General features: G+C 45.8%; 1 protein-coding gene across 1 annotated transcript in view; it reads right to left on the bottom strand.

The window, feature by feature from the left end:
* The window catches only part of HHAT (hedgehog acyltransferase), a gene marked incomplete at its 3' end in the record, with an annotated part of 151,745 nt that overhangs the window by 59,135 nt on the left and 76,028 nt on the right, over positions 1–16,582 (bottom strand). Inside the window, exons 4-5 of the mRNA XM_007446360.1 lie at positions 9,690–9,884; positions 6,803–7,018 (exon numbers count right to left, since the gene is read on the bottom strand). Coding sequence (XP_007446422.1) covers positions 6,803–7,018; positions 9,690–9,884 — 411 coding nt within the window. The remainder of the gene's footprint in view (positions 1–6,802; positions 7,019–9,689; positions 9,885–16,582) is intronic.

Genomic DNA, 16,582 nt, shown 5'->3' on the forward strand with positions numbered 1-16,582 from the left:
GGGAAAAAAGTAATGTAACTTTACGATATCGTGAAGACTTTGGTCCTCTCTGTTAAAGAGGCAAGCCCTCTGTTTCTGCAGCCTTCTTGTAAAAAATGCCGAGTCTCAGGACCTCCCCAGGGGAGCCCAGCATCCTCTCTATGAACAAGCAAGCCTCTCTCTCTTTTGTGCTACCCATCTTTATTTCTCCTTACCTTCCCACCTCACTCGGAGACTTTCTTAGTTACACGCTGAGTTGCCCTTTGTTCATTCTCAACCCTTTTTCAGCTCTCTAAAGCAAACTCATTTTGACCAAATAACCATCAGCAAATGAAGAAACAATTATGAATACAGTGTCCATTAGTCTATGGAGGCTAGAACAGTTCACACCAAGGCAACTGGGGAAGCTAAGACATGAAGAGGCACCTAAAACCATTCCAGACCAACAGAAGGGGCCTTCCTTGGTGCCAGACTCTTGCAGGAAAGCAGATTCCCTGAATGAATGTGATAACGACCTCAAAAGCAGTGTTGACAAAAGACAATCTTTGCACAACTGTCTCCAGTGTTCCCAAATAAGCAACTATGCACATGGCCTGCAGGCCCCTGAGCAGTTGCCTAACCCCAAGCTCAGGTGCCCTGAAGACCAGAACTGCACCCGAGGCCTTGGAGCATCACTGGGTGTGCAGCCCCGTCCCAAGGAGAGGGGAAGCATCTAGACAGGAGGGAAGCCACTGTGAGATCAGAACAGCCACTCCAGGCAATCAAGAAAATAAGTCTGTCCAATCACCTCCAGCTCTAGGCGACCACATTTCAAGGTCAGTCCAGAGGCCCTCCTTCCCTTCCCCAAAGAAGGCACGGTCAAAAATGACACGAGTGTCTGTAATTAAGAAGAAACATGAGGTGCATTTTGTGACTGACTGGCCTCCCAATAATGACTTCCCTACTTTCCCCAGGGCCAAACTTGCTCTCCAGGTTTAAAAAGGCATACTTGGGCTTCCCCGGTGGCACAGTGGTTGAGAGTCCGCCTGCCGATGCAGGGGACACAGGTTCATGTCCTGGTCCGGGAAGATCCCACATGCCGCGAAGCGGCTGGGCCCTTGAGCCATGGCCGCTGAGCCTGCGCGTCCGGAGCCTGTGCTCCGCAACGGGAGAGGCCACAGGAGTGAGAGGCCCACGTAACGAAAAAATAAAATAAAATAAAAATAAAAAGGCATACTTATGTGTCACCACTGGACCAGAAGGGCTGGACTTTTCTCTGCAGTGCTCCCTTTTTGATGCTGGATGCCTCCCCATCCAGAGTAAGAGAAACATCTATTCCTTAACTGCACAAGTAAACACAGCAGAAGGATAACAATACAATTTTTCATTCTATTCTCTTTTACTTAAAAACATGGTTATTAGTCTTTCTTCAGAGTTGTACTGTTATTACAGTCCATTTATATTTGTCCCTTGTCAATTCAGCAGCAGGAAAAGACACACCATACACAGCTCACCTAATGAGCAGGGTTGCTCACTATTCAACCTCTGCGTGCAAAGCGTTTCACTTGAGATATTTCAAACTGAGGGGAGTGCCAATCTTAAGACCACTGGAAACTGCCGTCAATGGGAATTTTTAGTTAAGGCTCCACTAAAAAATACACATTAACTCATCTGCGAAGTGCATTTTAAAACACGTTATATTTTAAAACCTCATTTCATGCAAATTGCATAAAAAGGAATATCGAAGCCCTTCAAAGATATTCTAATGATTAAAGATGACAGTGCTCAAAGATGAAAGGTTCTTTTCTTTCGCATACGAATAATACCTATGTTGGAGAGCACCAAACAGAAGCCTTCCCCAGAGGCAACTGTTCAACTGAGTTACCTCTGCTCCAACCTCCACACTTGGGTCAAGGGCACTGTAGCCCGAGTCTTGTTCCTTTGTAACACGGGAGCTTCTCTCCAGCCCAGGGTCAAAGACCATACCCCTACTCCCAGGAAATCATTCCCTAATCAGACCCTCACTGCCCCTCCCCGGCATCCAGACCAAGGCCAGTAGTACCGAGTGGTCTCTGGCAGAATGGCAAGTGGGGCCTGCAGTCGGTGTAGCTGCCACAGGACTGGGACCTGGTCTGGCCAGCTTGAGCCTGCAGACCCGCACGTCCACCAGGCCACACTGTTTCCTCCCTCTAACTCCTGTGAGGCTCACCGAGCTGGCGACAAGGCTCTGTCTGGTCTTCGTCCCTCCCACCCCAACGCGCATTGCGTCAGCCTGTCCTTGCCTCTGCGTTACCGTCTGTGAAGTGGGAGTAACGACAGTGCCTCTCTCCTGGGGTTGTTGCCAGGGTGAAAGGCATCAGAACATGGAAAGCCTGGTTAGGAGTAAGTGCTCGGTTAGGGTTACTTCTCACAGTTAGCACCATTCCAGATGTGCCCTAGAACCAGAGCCCACCCCATACCCTGAGTGGTTTGTCTGGGACGCTGACTGCCAGGCCTGGTCCTTCAGGGGCTGAGTCCGCCCCTGCACCTGCAGCCACTGCGTGCATCTGTCTTCCGCTGGCCTCCTCTGAGATCAAGGATGGCCCCTGCCCAGAATCCTGCCCAGAATGGCCCCTGCTGCTGCCCTCACCTATCAGCCTGGACACCCAGGGCCTCAGTTCTGGCATAAACTTATGTTAGTTCTCACCCTCGGGAGCTTCCCTGGGTGAAATCTGCAACTGGCCCCTTGTACACAGAGGGCAAGGAGAGACCAAAGAAAAACAGCCAGACCATTCCGGATTGGCAGGTGGCAGGTTTAATAAGCAAGGGAGCTTACAGATAAGCCTTGTCTTGGGCGCTGAAAGGCAAGTAGATCTCTGCATCCACTGGCCAGAATTTTAAAGTTTAAATAGAGGCCTTACCTGGGTTTAGTCACGTAGTCAGTTCAGACGGTCTCAGCAACACCTTCCTCTTTCAAGGTCAAGGCTATATCCCTGAAATGGCTCCTAGTGTGGGAATGGCAGGCAGAACACATATTCCAAGGGCAGGGGAGGGGTGAACAGCCTCCAACAGCCCAGGTCCAGACTGCAGGTCAACCAGTGGTCACATCCTTTCAATGTCCTCCTCCAACAACTTACCTTAGAAATGCCCCGCTTTTGGATAACAATAACAACAATAATAGTAATAGTTAACACCTCATGGTGTTACATGTCAAGCCCCACTATCTATACAAAATCATTTAATCCTTATGACAACCCTATGAGGGAGGTATTATTACTTTTCCCATTTCATTGATAAGGAAACTGAGTCACAACTAAGGTGAGTAACTCACCAAAAGCTCTCAAGCCAAAGCAGAGCAGGGATTCAAACCCTGTAACAATAGGATTGGGTGCAAGAGTCTTTACACTTAACCACCAACCTACTTCCCTATTTGAGCACTGGCTCTGCCCCTCGGGGCAGGAACACAGCCCTCAGCAAGGAAAACCCCCTGGTCCTCCCACACCCAGGCTCACCGTCCCCCCCATATCAGCTCCTCTCTCACTGCATGATTCAACCTGCTCAGAGTTAAGATGTGGTGGCCCCAGGCTCCCAGCTCAGCAAATAAACAGCATTTCCTGCCTTTCCCTAGACCTCCCCGACCCTGTCCCCCGACCTCACCCCCGGCTCCGTATCTGAGTTCCATAGAACCCTGGGAGAAAAATAAACGGGGCCCATATTCCTGAAACTCCAAATGCCATCAGAGATGGCCTTCAAGTTAAGGCACTGAGGCCTGTTGACAGGCACATTTTCCCCTGTTCATGATTGATGTGTACACATTTCACATGCCATACATTACAGAGGCACCTCTTCTATACTTGACTCATCTTGGGTATGTAAATTTACACACTAAAAAAAACAAAAAACAAAAAACAAAAAAAACTGGGTGAAAGAGAACATTCTCCCAGGGTGGGCCTAGTACTGTAAATTTATGGACTGTGGTTTGCCCAGCTGGGTTCGTCTCCACGGTGAGGCTCTGCTGCCCCCTGGTGGCAAATCTCTCTCTGCTCTTTAGAGTTTGTGAGCGTTGACCTGAGAAGCTAAGAGCCAAAATTTCAATACTACCATTTCCTGCTAACATTTATCCATTCACACAAGCACTCGTTCAGAGCAAACCTTACTTACAAGCTCTTCCAGTTGGCTTTCTTCTGCCCCCTCCCGGCTTCTCTGAAGGAGCCCTTTCACTACTAGATTAGCTCCCTAGTTTAACTGGTCTCCTTTTAGACCCATTTTTCTCACAGGAGGTAAGTGCCCCCTAGACACCCCCAGCAACTGCAGAAACCACCTGGCTTGTTTTTATTGCCCTGTAGCTTATTAAACATTTTGCCTTTTCTTGACTGACTTTTCAATGAATCTTCTCAGACCATAGAGAAAGGTTTCAACTTGCCTTTTTGAGTTCCCTGCTTTTGGCAATTGCTACCACTTTGAAAGGGGTAAAAAAAACAGAGAGAGGGGACATAGATGGTACCTGGAGTCTCCAGACCTGACTCCCTACAGGGAGAAACCCCTTCATTTCCCCAGGCTGAAACCCAAGAACAAGAGCCTTTGGCTAAGGATTTAGGTGAGCAATAATCTCAAAGCTTGCCTCTGTGTAACATATTCAGGACCCTGAGACCTGCCTCTCATATTCCCTCAAGACCCTACAGGGTACAATGAGAAAGGAGGAGACAGAAGAGAACTAAGAAGAATGATGATTTGCCTAACAACGAAGGTCAGATCCCATAGGGCTAAGCTCCTTAATGGATAAGAGGCAGTTAGGAAAATAATTTGTTTCCTTTTTATATATATATATATAAATTTATTTATTTTGTTTATGGCTGCATTGGGTCTTGGTTGCTGCGCGCTGGCTTCCCCTAGTTACGGCGAGCGGGGGCTACTCTTCATTGCGGTGCGCGGGCTTCTCACTGCGGTGGCTTCTCTTGTTGCGGAGCACAGGCGCTAGGCACACGGGCTTCAGTAGTTGTGGTGCGCGGGCTCAGTAGTTGTGGCTCGCGGGCTCTAGAGCGCAGGCTCAGTAGTCGTGGTGCACGGGCTTAGTTGCTCCACGGCATGTGGGATCTTCCTGGACCAGGGCTCGAACCCGTGTCCCCTGCACTGGCAGGTGGATTCTTAACCACTGCGCCACCAGGGAAGTCCCAATTTATTTCCTCTTAATGGGTTTAGTCTATGTTTCTCCGAGAATTATCTGTCTTCAAGGGAGGGGTGGGGGTGTGCTTGTGGATGTTTAGTCCAAAAGTTATTGACTACAACGTTAGAATTAAAAACTTACAGTGGCAAGGAGGTTGTAAAGGAGACAAAAGTCGGAGGACCTGAACCCACCCTACCCTGGGTCTACCCCACCCTCACCCAACCCCCTGCTCTTCTAAGAACTTCGGATAGTGGTTCTCTACCTCTAACAGCATCAGGACCACGCTGCTGGGCCCCGCCCCCGGGGTTCCTGATTCATTAGGTCTGGGGTGGGGCCTGAGAATGTGCATTTCTGACAACTTCCCAGGTGATACTGTAGCTGCTGGTCCAGGGACCACACTTTGAGAATCACTGAGTTAGAAGATCAGCTGTCATCACTAAACCACCTCTTTCTTTTACACAACAATTTTAACCATGATTTTCAAACACAGATTTTTAAATTCCTTCATGGCAAAAGAACGATCCTAGGTAACCCAAACTGAGGTATGAGAAACCATGTACTAAACATACATCTGCCCAGAATATCAATTTCACTTAAAGATTTGCAGAGAGGAAAACATTCAATGATTTAACTGGCAATTTTTAAACATTAAGTTATTATTATAATGCAGAAATATACTTCTGAGTACAATGTGCAACTCAGTGAAATTTTTAAGACGAAATAAGGGGTTTCTAAGAACCCTCCTATTTGTGTAGGGGGCACCTTTCGGGTTGCCCTCCGAAAATGTCAAACACTGCTGCTGGCCGTGCTCTTCGAACTACGTATCCAGGCCCCAGTGTGTGTGCACATGTGTACATGTGTGTGCTTGCACATGTGTGCGTACGTGTTATTGTTCTCACCTCTATGGGGATTGTTTTGTTGAGGGGAGGGAGACAGGAATGTCCTTTGAGAAACACTGTTTTTAGGGAACATCAATTGATTACTCACACTTTAGGGGAATTAGCTTTGTACACGTGTTCCACGAGGCTAGCTGTGGAATGAGGAAAAAATTCCAAACTAGAAGGAGAAGTGAGGTGGCAATGACGAAGGTGGCTTCCCATGAGCTTCAGACAAGGCTGCTGTCCAGACAAGGCTACTGTCCAGAAGTAGGGAGGCAAGATCCTGGGCAGAAACAGGCACCCAGACCCGAAAGCACACCATTGCTCTCAAACCCTCTTCAACTCCACTCTGTTATCCCATCCAGATCGCCCTGAACAATTCCCAGGCCACAGCAGAGCTATTTCATAAGCAGTTTATGAAAATACAAGGGCACCTATTATTTGCCAAACAAGAGCTTAGCCAGTTCCTCCTTCCACTTTCCAGGTAATACCATGAGAAGTCAGTTTTCTTTCTCTGGGACTGCCCTGCAAGGAATGCCTACCCCCAAGTTCCTGGCTGTGCCCAGTTATTATTTCTGGCTGCCACAGTCCACAGAGAATCTGGGTGGGAGCTCCTACAACCAACAGGCACAAGAGACATGCTGACCTTTATTTTGAAGGCTTATTTCCCCGAAGTATTTCATTTATTATCAGAAACCATGGCAATAATGTGTGTTCTAAACTTGTGGGCACCCCTGTATGAAAAGACTCACGGATGACCACAGCAACAAAGACAGAAGGATCATCTGCAGAAACACCCATCCAATCCCCGAAAGGCTCTCACCTGTGCAATGAACTCCGGGAAGCTGAGGATGGGCCCGTTGTGGAAGACTGGGTAGTAGAAGACATAGGCCACCATCCAGGGAAAGGAGCAGAAGGTGCGCTCAGCCGGCAGCTGCTGCCAGCAGAGCTCCAGGCTGAAGCTGGTGCAGTACAGGCAGCGAACGGTCAGTGTGAACTGCAGCAAGTAGTACTCATTTTCCGTCTGGTACCACCCTCTCTGCAAAGTCACAAGGAGACAACAACCTTGAGTGTCAAGGAGGGATGTCATCCAGTCTCCCAGGAAGGAGATCTCTTCCACAGGCAGAGCAGCTGTCCCATCCAGGGAGTCGAGAACCACTGAACAGCAGGTAAACATCATCAATCATCAAAACAAGCAATTAATGAGCAACGGGCAGGAGAGTGTCCCTAACATCAGCCGTAAGCTTCGCATTAAGGCTGATGCAACACAGAGTGAAGGTTTTCCCAGGTATGCATCTGTCAGATACACCAGCGGACAGCATGGAGATCAGCTACATCCAGTGGGTACTCTAACAGCTCCTTCAACAACTCTGAAGACAAAGACAGAGTTATACAGGCAGACCTCAGGGTAATGCAGGTTCAGTTCCAGACCACCGCATTAAAGCGAACACCGCAATAAAGAGTCACACAATTTTTTGCTTTCCCAGTGCACATAAAAGTTATGTTTACGCTATACTGTAGTCCGTTAAACTGTGCAACAGCATTATGTCTAAAAAGACAAAGAACATACCTTAATTTAAAAATACTTTATCGCTGAAAAAAAGAAAAAATGCTGTTGATCATCTGACAACGCAGGGTTGCCACAAACCTTCAGTTTGTTAAAAAAAAATGCAATATCCGCAAAGTGCAATAAAATGGGGTGTGTCTGTAAATGTCACGTGGGATTTATGTGCTCAGCGTACCTTTCCTTTTGTTCTTCTATCATTAATTCGGCTCCACATGTAGTGGAAGACTATTTTCCAAATAAGCTTTAGAGAAACATCGTCAAAAGAAATAGTCCCTGCCCTCAATGTACCTAAATTCTCATACCGGAGATAGGTATGTAAAAGTATAATTACAACACAGCATGAAAGAATAACAAGCACGTACAAAATTAGGTACGGAACAAAAGACTAAAAGCAAATGTGGTAAAATCTTAATATTGAGGGAATAAAATTATGGATCATTTTATAATCTTTATATTTTTCTATATTTTCTATAATACATATGTATTGCATTTTTGTTTTTGTTTTTGTTTTTGTTTGCGGTATGTGGGCCTCTCTTGTAGCCTCTCCCGTTGCGGAGCACAGGCTCCGGACGCGCAGCCTCAGCGGCCATGGCTCACGGGCCCAGCCGCTCCGTGGCATGTGGGATCTTCCCGGACCAGGGCACGAACCCGCGTCCCCTGCATCGGCAGGCGGACTCTCAACCACTGCACCACCAGGGAAGCCCTGTATTGCTTTTTTAATGAGAAAACAGGTTATGGAAATAGATACAAGAAATAAAATTGGGACAAAGGAAAGAGTTGTTCACTTGATCCATGAGGGTCTTTTAAGGCTTTACACTGAAAAACTAAGCACCGAACAGAGTTTCTATTCCACGTCCAGGACTTCAGCAGCCACCAAGGAAAACCAAGAAAACTGCATGTATGAAAGTATGGAAACCCAGGGCAACTAGTTTCTGGTCATTTGCTCTCTCCCCTTCAGCAATATTTTTCACACCACCAGCTTACATAACAAATGGAATACTTATTCACCACCAACACCCATAACTGATGCTAAGAGTCCCCAAATAAAGGATAATTACAACTGGAGACCGTCTTTGAACGTTTGCCAGGTCCCCCAAAAGTTAGGTGTGAATTTGTTTTTATTTTCATCGCAAATCTATTTTTAATCACACTTATTTAAGTGATCGCCTAGTTTAATCACTCTGGGAAGTTACGTATCTTTGTTAGGAGAGAGACGCTACCCTGCTTATTCTCTTAAGTCCAGGTTTTGAGACATGTGCTTGAAGTATTCGCCCCAGTCCGTTGGTAAGAGTGAAGAAAAATTAAGACAGCCTAACAACAGCAAGAATTCTTGAATTTTCAAAATGCTACCACTTTTACAAAATTGCTTAACACGTATTATCTTGTTGGATCCTTAGAACAACTCCATGAGGAAGGCAGAGCAGCTATTACCTCCATTTTCCAAATGACGAAATTAAGACTCAGAGGTTAAACACCGCCTCCAGTTTCAAGAGCAGGAGAGACAGAGAATAGAAGAGACTAGAAAACCACTGGCTCATCCCTCCAGTCGCATTCTTTCCCATGACTGTGCAGATCCAGGGCTCACCAATTCTAAGCGCCATCACTTAAATCAATGAAAAGGTGAACGAATGAGTGAACAAATGAACAAAAATAAAGACACCACGGGCGGCCCAGTTCCACATGACTAAAGAAAGAATATCAAAAGCTTCCCAAGATGTTCTGTGCAAGGAAAATACCTGTCTTATCTGTTCAGGGACTATCGTGGGCTTCTGATGAGATAAGGAATGTGAGAGTTCCCTATAAACCATGCAGCATTCTACAGATGATTGTTTTATTAAATGCATAGGGGATTATTGCTTTTTTTCCCCTTTGTTCCTGTGACATCTGGCACCATCCATGCCTGCCCAAACTGGGAGAAAAGGTACAAGGTCAGCGCTGGGCAACCTCCAAGGACTAAGACATAGATACAAAAGACTGCAGAACGCAACACCAGGGTTCACATGCATCAACCCCCTGTGGCCACTAGAGGGAGCGCCACCACAGTTCTTCAATTGACTCTTGTCTGAAAACAAAGGCATCTACCTGGATAAAGGCACTGCCAAAGGGGCCTTCTCCTTCCCAATGGTAAAACGGAGACTCTTACCATAACTTCCTCCACATCTTGAAGCCTCAGCGTAGAGAGCAGGAAGAGAGAACAGAGCCATGACAGGAACAGCGACCGGAACTGGGCAACACAGAAGGAGATGGTGGTGTGAATAAGAACCATGGCTGTGCCTTGGGTCCCCAGCACACACCAGCAGGCCCACATCCCATAGGCTGTGAGGATCCAGGGTTTGTGCTGCAGACAGGGAGGGACCCAGTGAGAAAGACATGGGGCGGGGGGGGGGGGGGGGGAGAGCTGAGAGAGAGTGGCAGGGGGGGGGGGGGGGGAGGAAGAAAAAAGAAGGGTAAGTTAACAGGCATTGCTATTGAAGGTTCTACATAAAAGAGGGTAATGTCTTGTGACCCATTAACCAAACTGTTCTCACTGGCCTGGGGATTTAGTGTAACACAGACAAAGAGGATTCAGAGGGACTTTCCACATTAACCCCAGAGTGATGGCTGCCTAGCCGCAGGTCCCCAGAACTCCACCAGATCCACCCAGAGAAAGGAGCCACTTTCCTGCCTTCAGCCAAAACCACCCAGACCACTGGATCCCACAATAATAAGATTTATGGCTGACTTTCAACAGACATTATGGGAGCCTGAAGACAGTTAGAAAAGCTGCCAACCTGGCACACTATTCTGCAAAACGAAGGTAAGATAAAATACTGGTGCAAATTTCTCGGGAGTCTTAATGAGAAAACTGGACCATCTAAACCACAAAAGGCTTTCTAGAGTTTAAACCAGAGACTTACAAGTAAATCTCTAATTACATTTTTATTTCATTAGCATATTATTTACAGTCAAGTTTGTGTCACAGAAAAAGTATAGCTTACCTGTTTTCAGTGATAGTGAGGCCTTTGCATAGTCAATCCAATTAATACACTTATTCCCATTTTAGGAGAGAATTTTTCTATTTCATTATCAAGTTTTATACTTATTGACATTGAATAACTAAACAGATAAATTAACATGTCTTTGCTTTTACAGTATACTCTTGGTCATATCTGGCTGGTAAATCCTTACTTAAAAAACCACAATAATGTTTTAACATTGTTTGAGAGGCAACATATCTTAGTGGTGTAATTACTCAAGCTTTGAAGTCCAACTGACTAAATAAATCCTGGTATCCCCATTAACTAGCTGTGTGACCCTCGGCAACTTACTTAATCTCTCTGTGCTTCAGTTTTCTCAGATATAAAATTAGGATAGTAACAGTATCTACTTCATGAGGTTGTCGTGAGGATTAACTAAGTTAATGCACGTGAAATGCTTATAATGGTGTCTGCATACACAGGAAGGACAAGGCAAATACTAGTTATTATTCCTATAGGAAAATATGATGTGGCTTTTTGGTGAGCATTCAAAAATAGGATTTCCAGGAATACACTGAGTTGAAAAGTAGGGGCTGCTTGAAATTAGGGCTTCCTGTGAAAACAAAAAGACTTCTTTAAGGGAAAGACAGACGTGGACTGCACACTGTAAATGCCATCCTTCAGTGCTAACTCTCCCAAAATACTGCCTTAGTACAATTCCTTACCAAACTTATACTCCAGCCTAAGAGAGAACATTTTAAATGAGGGACTAGGTCAGCCACTTTGAAGTTCCAAGAAAATCAGAGAAATCTGCAGTTCGTTTTTACTATTTTTCCATCCTACTACCCACATTAAACAGCCACATAAATTTGCTTCAAATTTTCCCCCAAGCACTCACCTCTGGACAGAGTTCAATTATAAGGAACAAGGTCACCAGAGACTATTTTAAGTAGTTCTAATGAACGAAAAAAAGGGAAGGGGTGTCTTTTTCAACTTGATCTACAGCATTTACCACTTGGAATCTTTTTCCATGTGTGCATGGCTACGTACATAAACACATAACACAGCTACATTTTTATTGAGTGCCATTTGGAAAAAGCCTGTTTGTTGGGATCCATTTGGGAACTTAACCACAGACTTAAGCTGCTTCAGCTTGAAAAAGCTGGAGCAACCTTCAGGAGCTACTTAATAGTGCTGTGCAAACCCCATCTGCTCCAGAGATTCTCTGACGAATTTACCTGTGCTCACAAATGATACCATGGGGGCACACAAGGTTGTCCTATACTCTCACCCCTCACCATCTTCCTCCTGCCGAAGAGTACAGGCAGACAGAGTCTAATTTTCTCTAAGACATCACAGAAAATGCACCCACGTGAACCTCATATTCTCTGCTATCCCTCCTATTACCCACTCATCCTCCCCAATGGGCAAAGACAACTCCGCTATACACATTCACGGCGGGCAGGTGATAAAAAGGGAAAGATGTGAACAATGCAAAAAAAAAATCACCTATTTTAAAACATAAATTAGAACCCGACTAACATATTGATTTTTTTCATTCTATAAAGTGAATGCAATTGGAATCCCATCCTTGAAAACACCACTAAGATGCTGATACAGCATGATTAGTCTTCCATGCCTTGTTCTCTGACTGGCATCAGAGGAACAGTCCCCCACCATCAATGCAGCCCTTAGGGCACACCTCCTCCAACCGCTATCCCCCCCTACCACACACACACACACACACACACACACACACACACACACACACACACCTAGACCAGCAAGAAGCAGGGCAGACAGGGCGAGAAGTAGAAATGTGACACTGCCTAGCAGTGCAGGCAGCAGCATAGAAGGTCTGCTGCTCTGAGGAGGAGGGGGGCTTTGCCCAAGTGTTTCAAAGACCATTTTCATATGCAAAGGCCCAAAGACAGCCCGGTCCCACCTATTTCTACTCCAAAAGTGCTTATGTATTTAGTTTATCAAACTTGTGTCCTCTTTAGCAAAAATGCTTAAATATCAGATATTGAGCCTCTGATATCAAATATGCCAGGAATCTTTTAACTTTTCAAAACTAAAAAAGAAAGTGTGTTATGTTTTATTCCAAAACAATACTTCTGACTCATCACTAGAAGGGCTTTAAAAACGTTTTCTGCAAGTTCTCAGGGCGATCTGGGCAGATGCGCACAGTTTTGGTCACAGACATAATCTATGTCAAGTTCAAGATTTAAAAACCTGCCTAGGGAATTCCCTGACAGTTCAGTGGTTAGGACTCCGTGCTTTCACTGCTGAGAGCCTGGGTTCAATCCCTGGTTGGGGAACTAAGATCCCGCAAGCCGGGCAGCGCAGCCAATATAATTAATTAATTAAAATCAATTAGTTAATTTTAATTAATTTTAATTGATTAAAGATCTGCCTAAAAGTCAGAATAGCCCAATTCATTTAGGTTAAGATTGGAAACTGCTGTTCACTTGAAACGAGGCACAAAGAATCATGTTGATCAAGTAACGTGTACAAATAAAACAATCTTAATTTAATGTTGGGTTGTGATGTTTCTAATTTAGAGATTTAAATTCGAATCAAGTATTATTTTATATGATGCTTTTTTTTAATTGAGATTTTTATTGAGACAGCTGTAGACTCACCTGCAGTTATAAGAAATAACACAGAGAGATCCCATGGACACTTTACCCAATTTCCCCCTATGGTAACATTTTGCAAAACCAGAATATATCACAACCAGGATGGTGACATTGCAACAATCCACAGACATTCAGGTTTCCCCAGTTTTACCTGCACTCGTGTATGTGTGTGTGTGTGTGTGTGTGTGTGTGTGTGCGTCTGTGTGTGTGTGTTTAGTTCTTAACGGTTTTATCACATAAAAGGTTTTATCACATATAGGTTCAGTGTCCACCACAGTAAAGATACTGAACAGCTCCATCACCCCAAGCATCTCTTGCATTGCCCTTTTATAACCACACCCACCTTTTTCCTGCTTCCTTTACCCCACATCCTTAATCCCTGGAAACCACTAATAATCTCTCCGTTTCTAAAATTTTTTCATTCCAAAAGTCATACAGTATGCAACCTTTAGGACTGGCTTTTTTTTTTTAATTTCCTTGTTTTTTATCTTTTGGCTGTGTTGGGTTTTTGCTGCTGGGTGCAGGCTTTCTCTAGTTGTGGTGAGCGGGGTCTACTCTTCGTCGCAGTGCATGGGCTTCTCATTGCGGTGGCTTCTTTTGGTGCAGAGCATGGGCTCTAGGCACACGGGCTCAGTAGTTGTGGCTCGCGGGGTCTAGAGCGCAGGCTCTGTAGTTGTGGCGCACGGGCTTAGTTGCTCCGCGGCACGTGGGATCTTCCCAGGGCTTGAACCGGACCAGGGCTTGAACCCATGTCCCGTGCACTGGCAGGCGGATTCTTAACCACTGCGCCACCAGGGAATTCCCAGGACTGGCTTTTTTTCACTCAGCATAATTCCCTGAAATCCACCCAAGTTGTGACAGGTATCAAAAGACTGCCCCCTTGGGCTTCCCTGGTGGCGCAGTGGTTGGGAGTCCGCCTGCCGATGCAGGGGATACGGGTTCGTGCCCCGGTCTGGGAGGATCCCACATGCCGTGGAGCGGCTGGGGCCGTGAGCCATGGCCGCTGAGCCTGCTCGTCCGGAGCCTGTGCTCCGCGGTGGGAGAGGCCACAACAGTGAGAGGCCCACATACCGCAAAAAAAAAAAAAAAAAAAAAAAAAAGACTGCCCCCTTTATATTGCTGCATAGTTTCCATGGTGTGGATGGACCACAGTTTCTTTAACCCTTCACCTGTTGAAGGACATCTGGGCTGTTTTCCAGCTTGGGGCTATTATGAATAAAAACTGAAATGAACATACATGTACAGGTTTTTATGTAAATATGTTTTCATTTCTCTAGGATAAATGCCCAAGGGTCAGCTTGCTGGGCTGCATGGTAGTTGCATGTTTAGAGTTCTATAAGAACTGCCCAACAGTTTCCCAGAGTGGCCATTTTACATTTCCACCAGCAACATACAAGGGATCCAAATGCTGCCTCCTCACCAGCATTTGGTGGTGTTACTATTTTTTACCTGATCAACTCTGGTAGTTGGACAGGGGTATCCCACGGTGGCTTTAACTTGCATTTACCATTATGCTCTTTTAAAGGGTATCAAAGTGTGAGCAAACTGAACCTTGCATCAATGAGATGGACTGAGGGAACTTCGCTGGGGCACAAGGTGCCAGCCCATCAGAACTCTCCTGACCCCCTTAACTCTCTTTATTCCAGGTTCTTCAGTTCCTGATAGGAGACCAAAAGGAAGGCAGGGGAAGAGGAGAAACTTTTAAAAGGTTAACAAACAGTAAGAAAGAAACTGTACTCTGTTTTCGGGGCAGTTGAGATAAAGCGAGACTAAATACTATAGCCTTTCTGATGGAATGAGGCCAGACTGAACTGGGTAGGCGAACATGCCTCGGTTCCCATCGCCCCCTGTGTTTATACTGAAACACTTCTCCAAACAGGGTGTAACCGTCTCTCTTTTTGATAGGCTCCCTTAACAAATTAATATCCTGTCTTGTTCATAATACAATAATGTAAGCATCTTACATGGTACCTAGCATATAGCAAGTGTTTCATAAACACTGGATAAATGAATGGTTAGAATAGTTGGATGGATAGATGAGTGGATGGATGGGTGGATGGATGGATGGATATGCTTCCCCAGGTATTGGGGTTTAACCTGGCAGTTATGACTAAGAACAAGAAATTAGCACCAAAATTTGGGGCTTTTTAGTCACTAATGTGAAAACGTGCTGATTTCCAAAGTCTCTGCTTGTACACCTAACCCCTTATGAACAGACTGCTTTGCCAATGCAGATAGGATAAAAAGGTGTTATTTCACATCTCACTGCCTACTGCCTGTTTTCACTCACAGGGATCTCTTACAATCTTGTGCTAGGGGAAGCCTCAAATAGTGCACAACTGATAGGGTACAGGCACCAACCTTTGAAAGCAGACTCTTTGATAGAACCTGATTCCTGTCACCCCAGGGAAGACTTCCGAAAGATCAACAATTTCAGCTGGCGTGTTTCAAAGGCTGAAATCAGCACCCCTGAGAAAAGACCATGGACTTGTGGCCTTTTCTTTTGCAAATCTATATTCTTCAAATCTTGCTCATAGGGAGCCAGGCCCCAGCCACAGCTGGCTGGCCACGCCCCACACACACCATCTCCTCTTCGCTTCTGCTTGTTCTGTGCTGTGGACACTGAGTGATAACAGTATGTGCCTGCATGGTTGCCCTCATTAGCTCACCTCTGTAGGGAGGAACCAAAGTGCAAAGGCTTGGTGAACACTCCTGCTGGCCACTGGACCAGACTTTGCTGTATATTAATTCTTTTTGTACATCTGCCCAGAAACCACTCAGTGGGGGGCACTGTTTGAGAAATAAATAAAAGGAGGCAATCAATAACCCTTATGCACGGCATAATTTATTGCATACTACATAATCAACTGCAGCTGCTACTGAAAAAAAATATGTGTGTGTGTGGTGTGTGTGTGGTGTGTGTGGTGTATGTGTGGTGTGTGTGCTGTGTGTGGGCTGTGTGTGGGCTGTGTGTGCAGTGTGTGTGTGTGGTGTGTGTGGTGTGTGGTGTGTGTGTGGTGTGTGTGTGGTGTATGGTGTGTGTGTGTGGTGTGGGGTGTGTGTGTGGAGGGTGTGTGTGTGGTGTGTGTGTGGTGTATGGTGTGTGTGTGTGGTGTGGGGTGTGTGTGTGGAGGGTGTGTGTGTGGTGTGTGTGTGTGTGTGGTGTGTGTGTGGTGTGTGTGTGTATGGTTTGTGTGTGGTGTGTGTGTGGTGTGTTTGTGTTTGTGTGGTGTGTGTGTGTGGTGTGTATGGTTTGTGTGTGGTGTGTGTGTGGTGTGTTTGTGTGTGGTGTGTGTGTGGTGTGTTGTGTGGTGTGTGTGGGGGTGTGTGTGGTGTGTGTGCGGTTGTGTGTGTGTGGTGTGTGTGTGGTGTATGGTGTGTGTGGAGGGTGTGTGTGTGGTGTGGTGTGTGTGTGGTGTGTGTGTGGTGTGTGTGTG

Source organism: Lipotes vexillifer, unplaced genomic scaffold (genome assembly GCF_000442215.2).
Source record: "Lipotes vexillifer unplaced genomic scaffold, Lipotes_vexillifer_v1.1 scaffold1707, whole genome shotgun sequence".
Taxonomy (NCBI): Eukaryota; Metazoa; Chordata; class Mammalia; order Artiodactyla; family Lipotidae; genus Lipotes; species Lipotes vexillifer.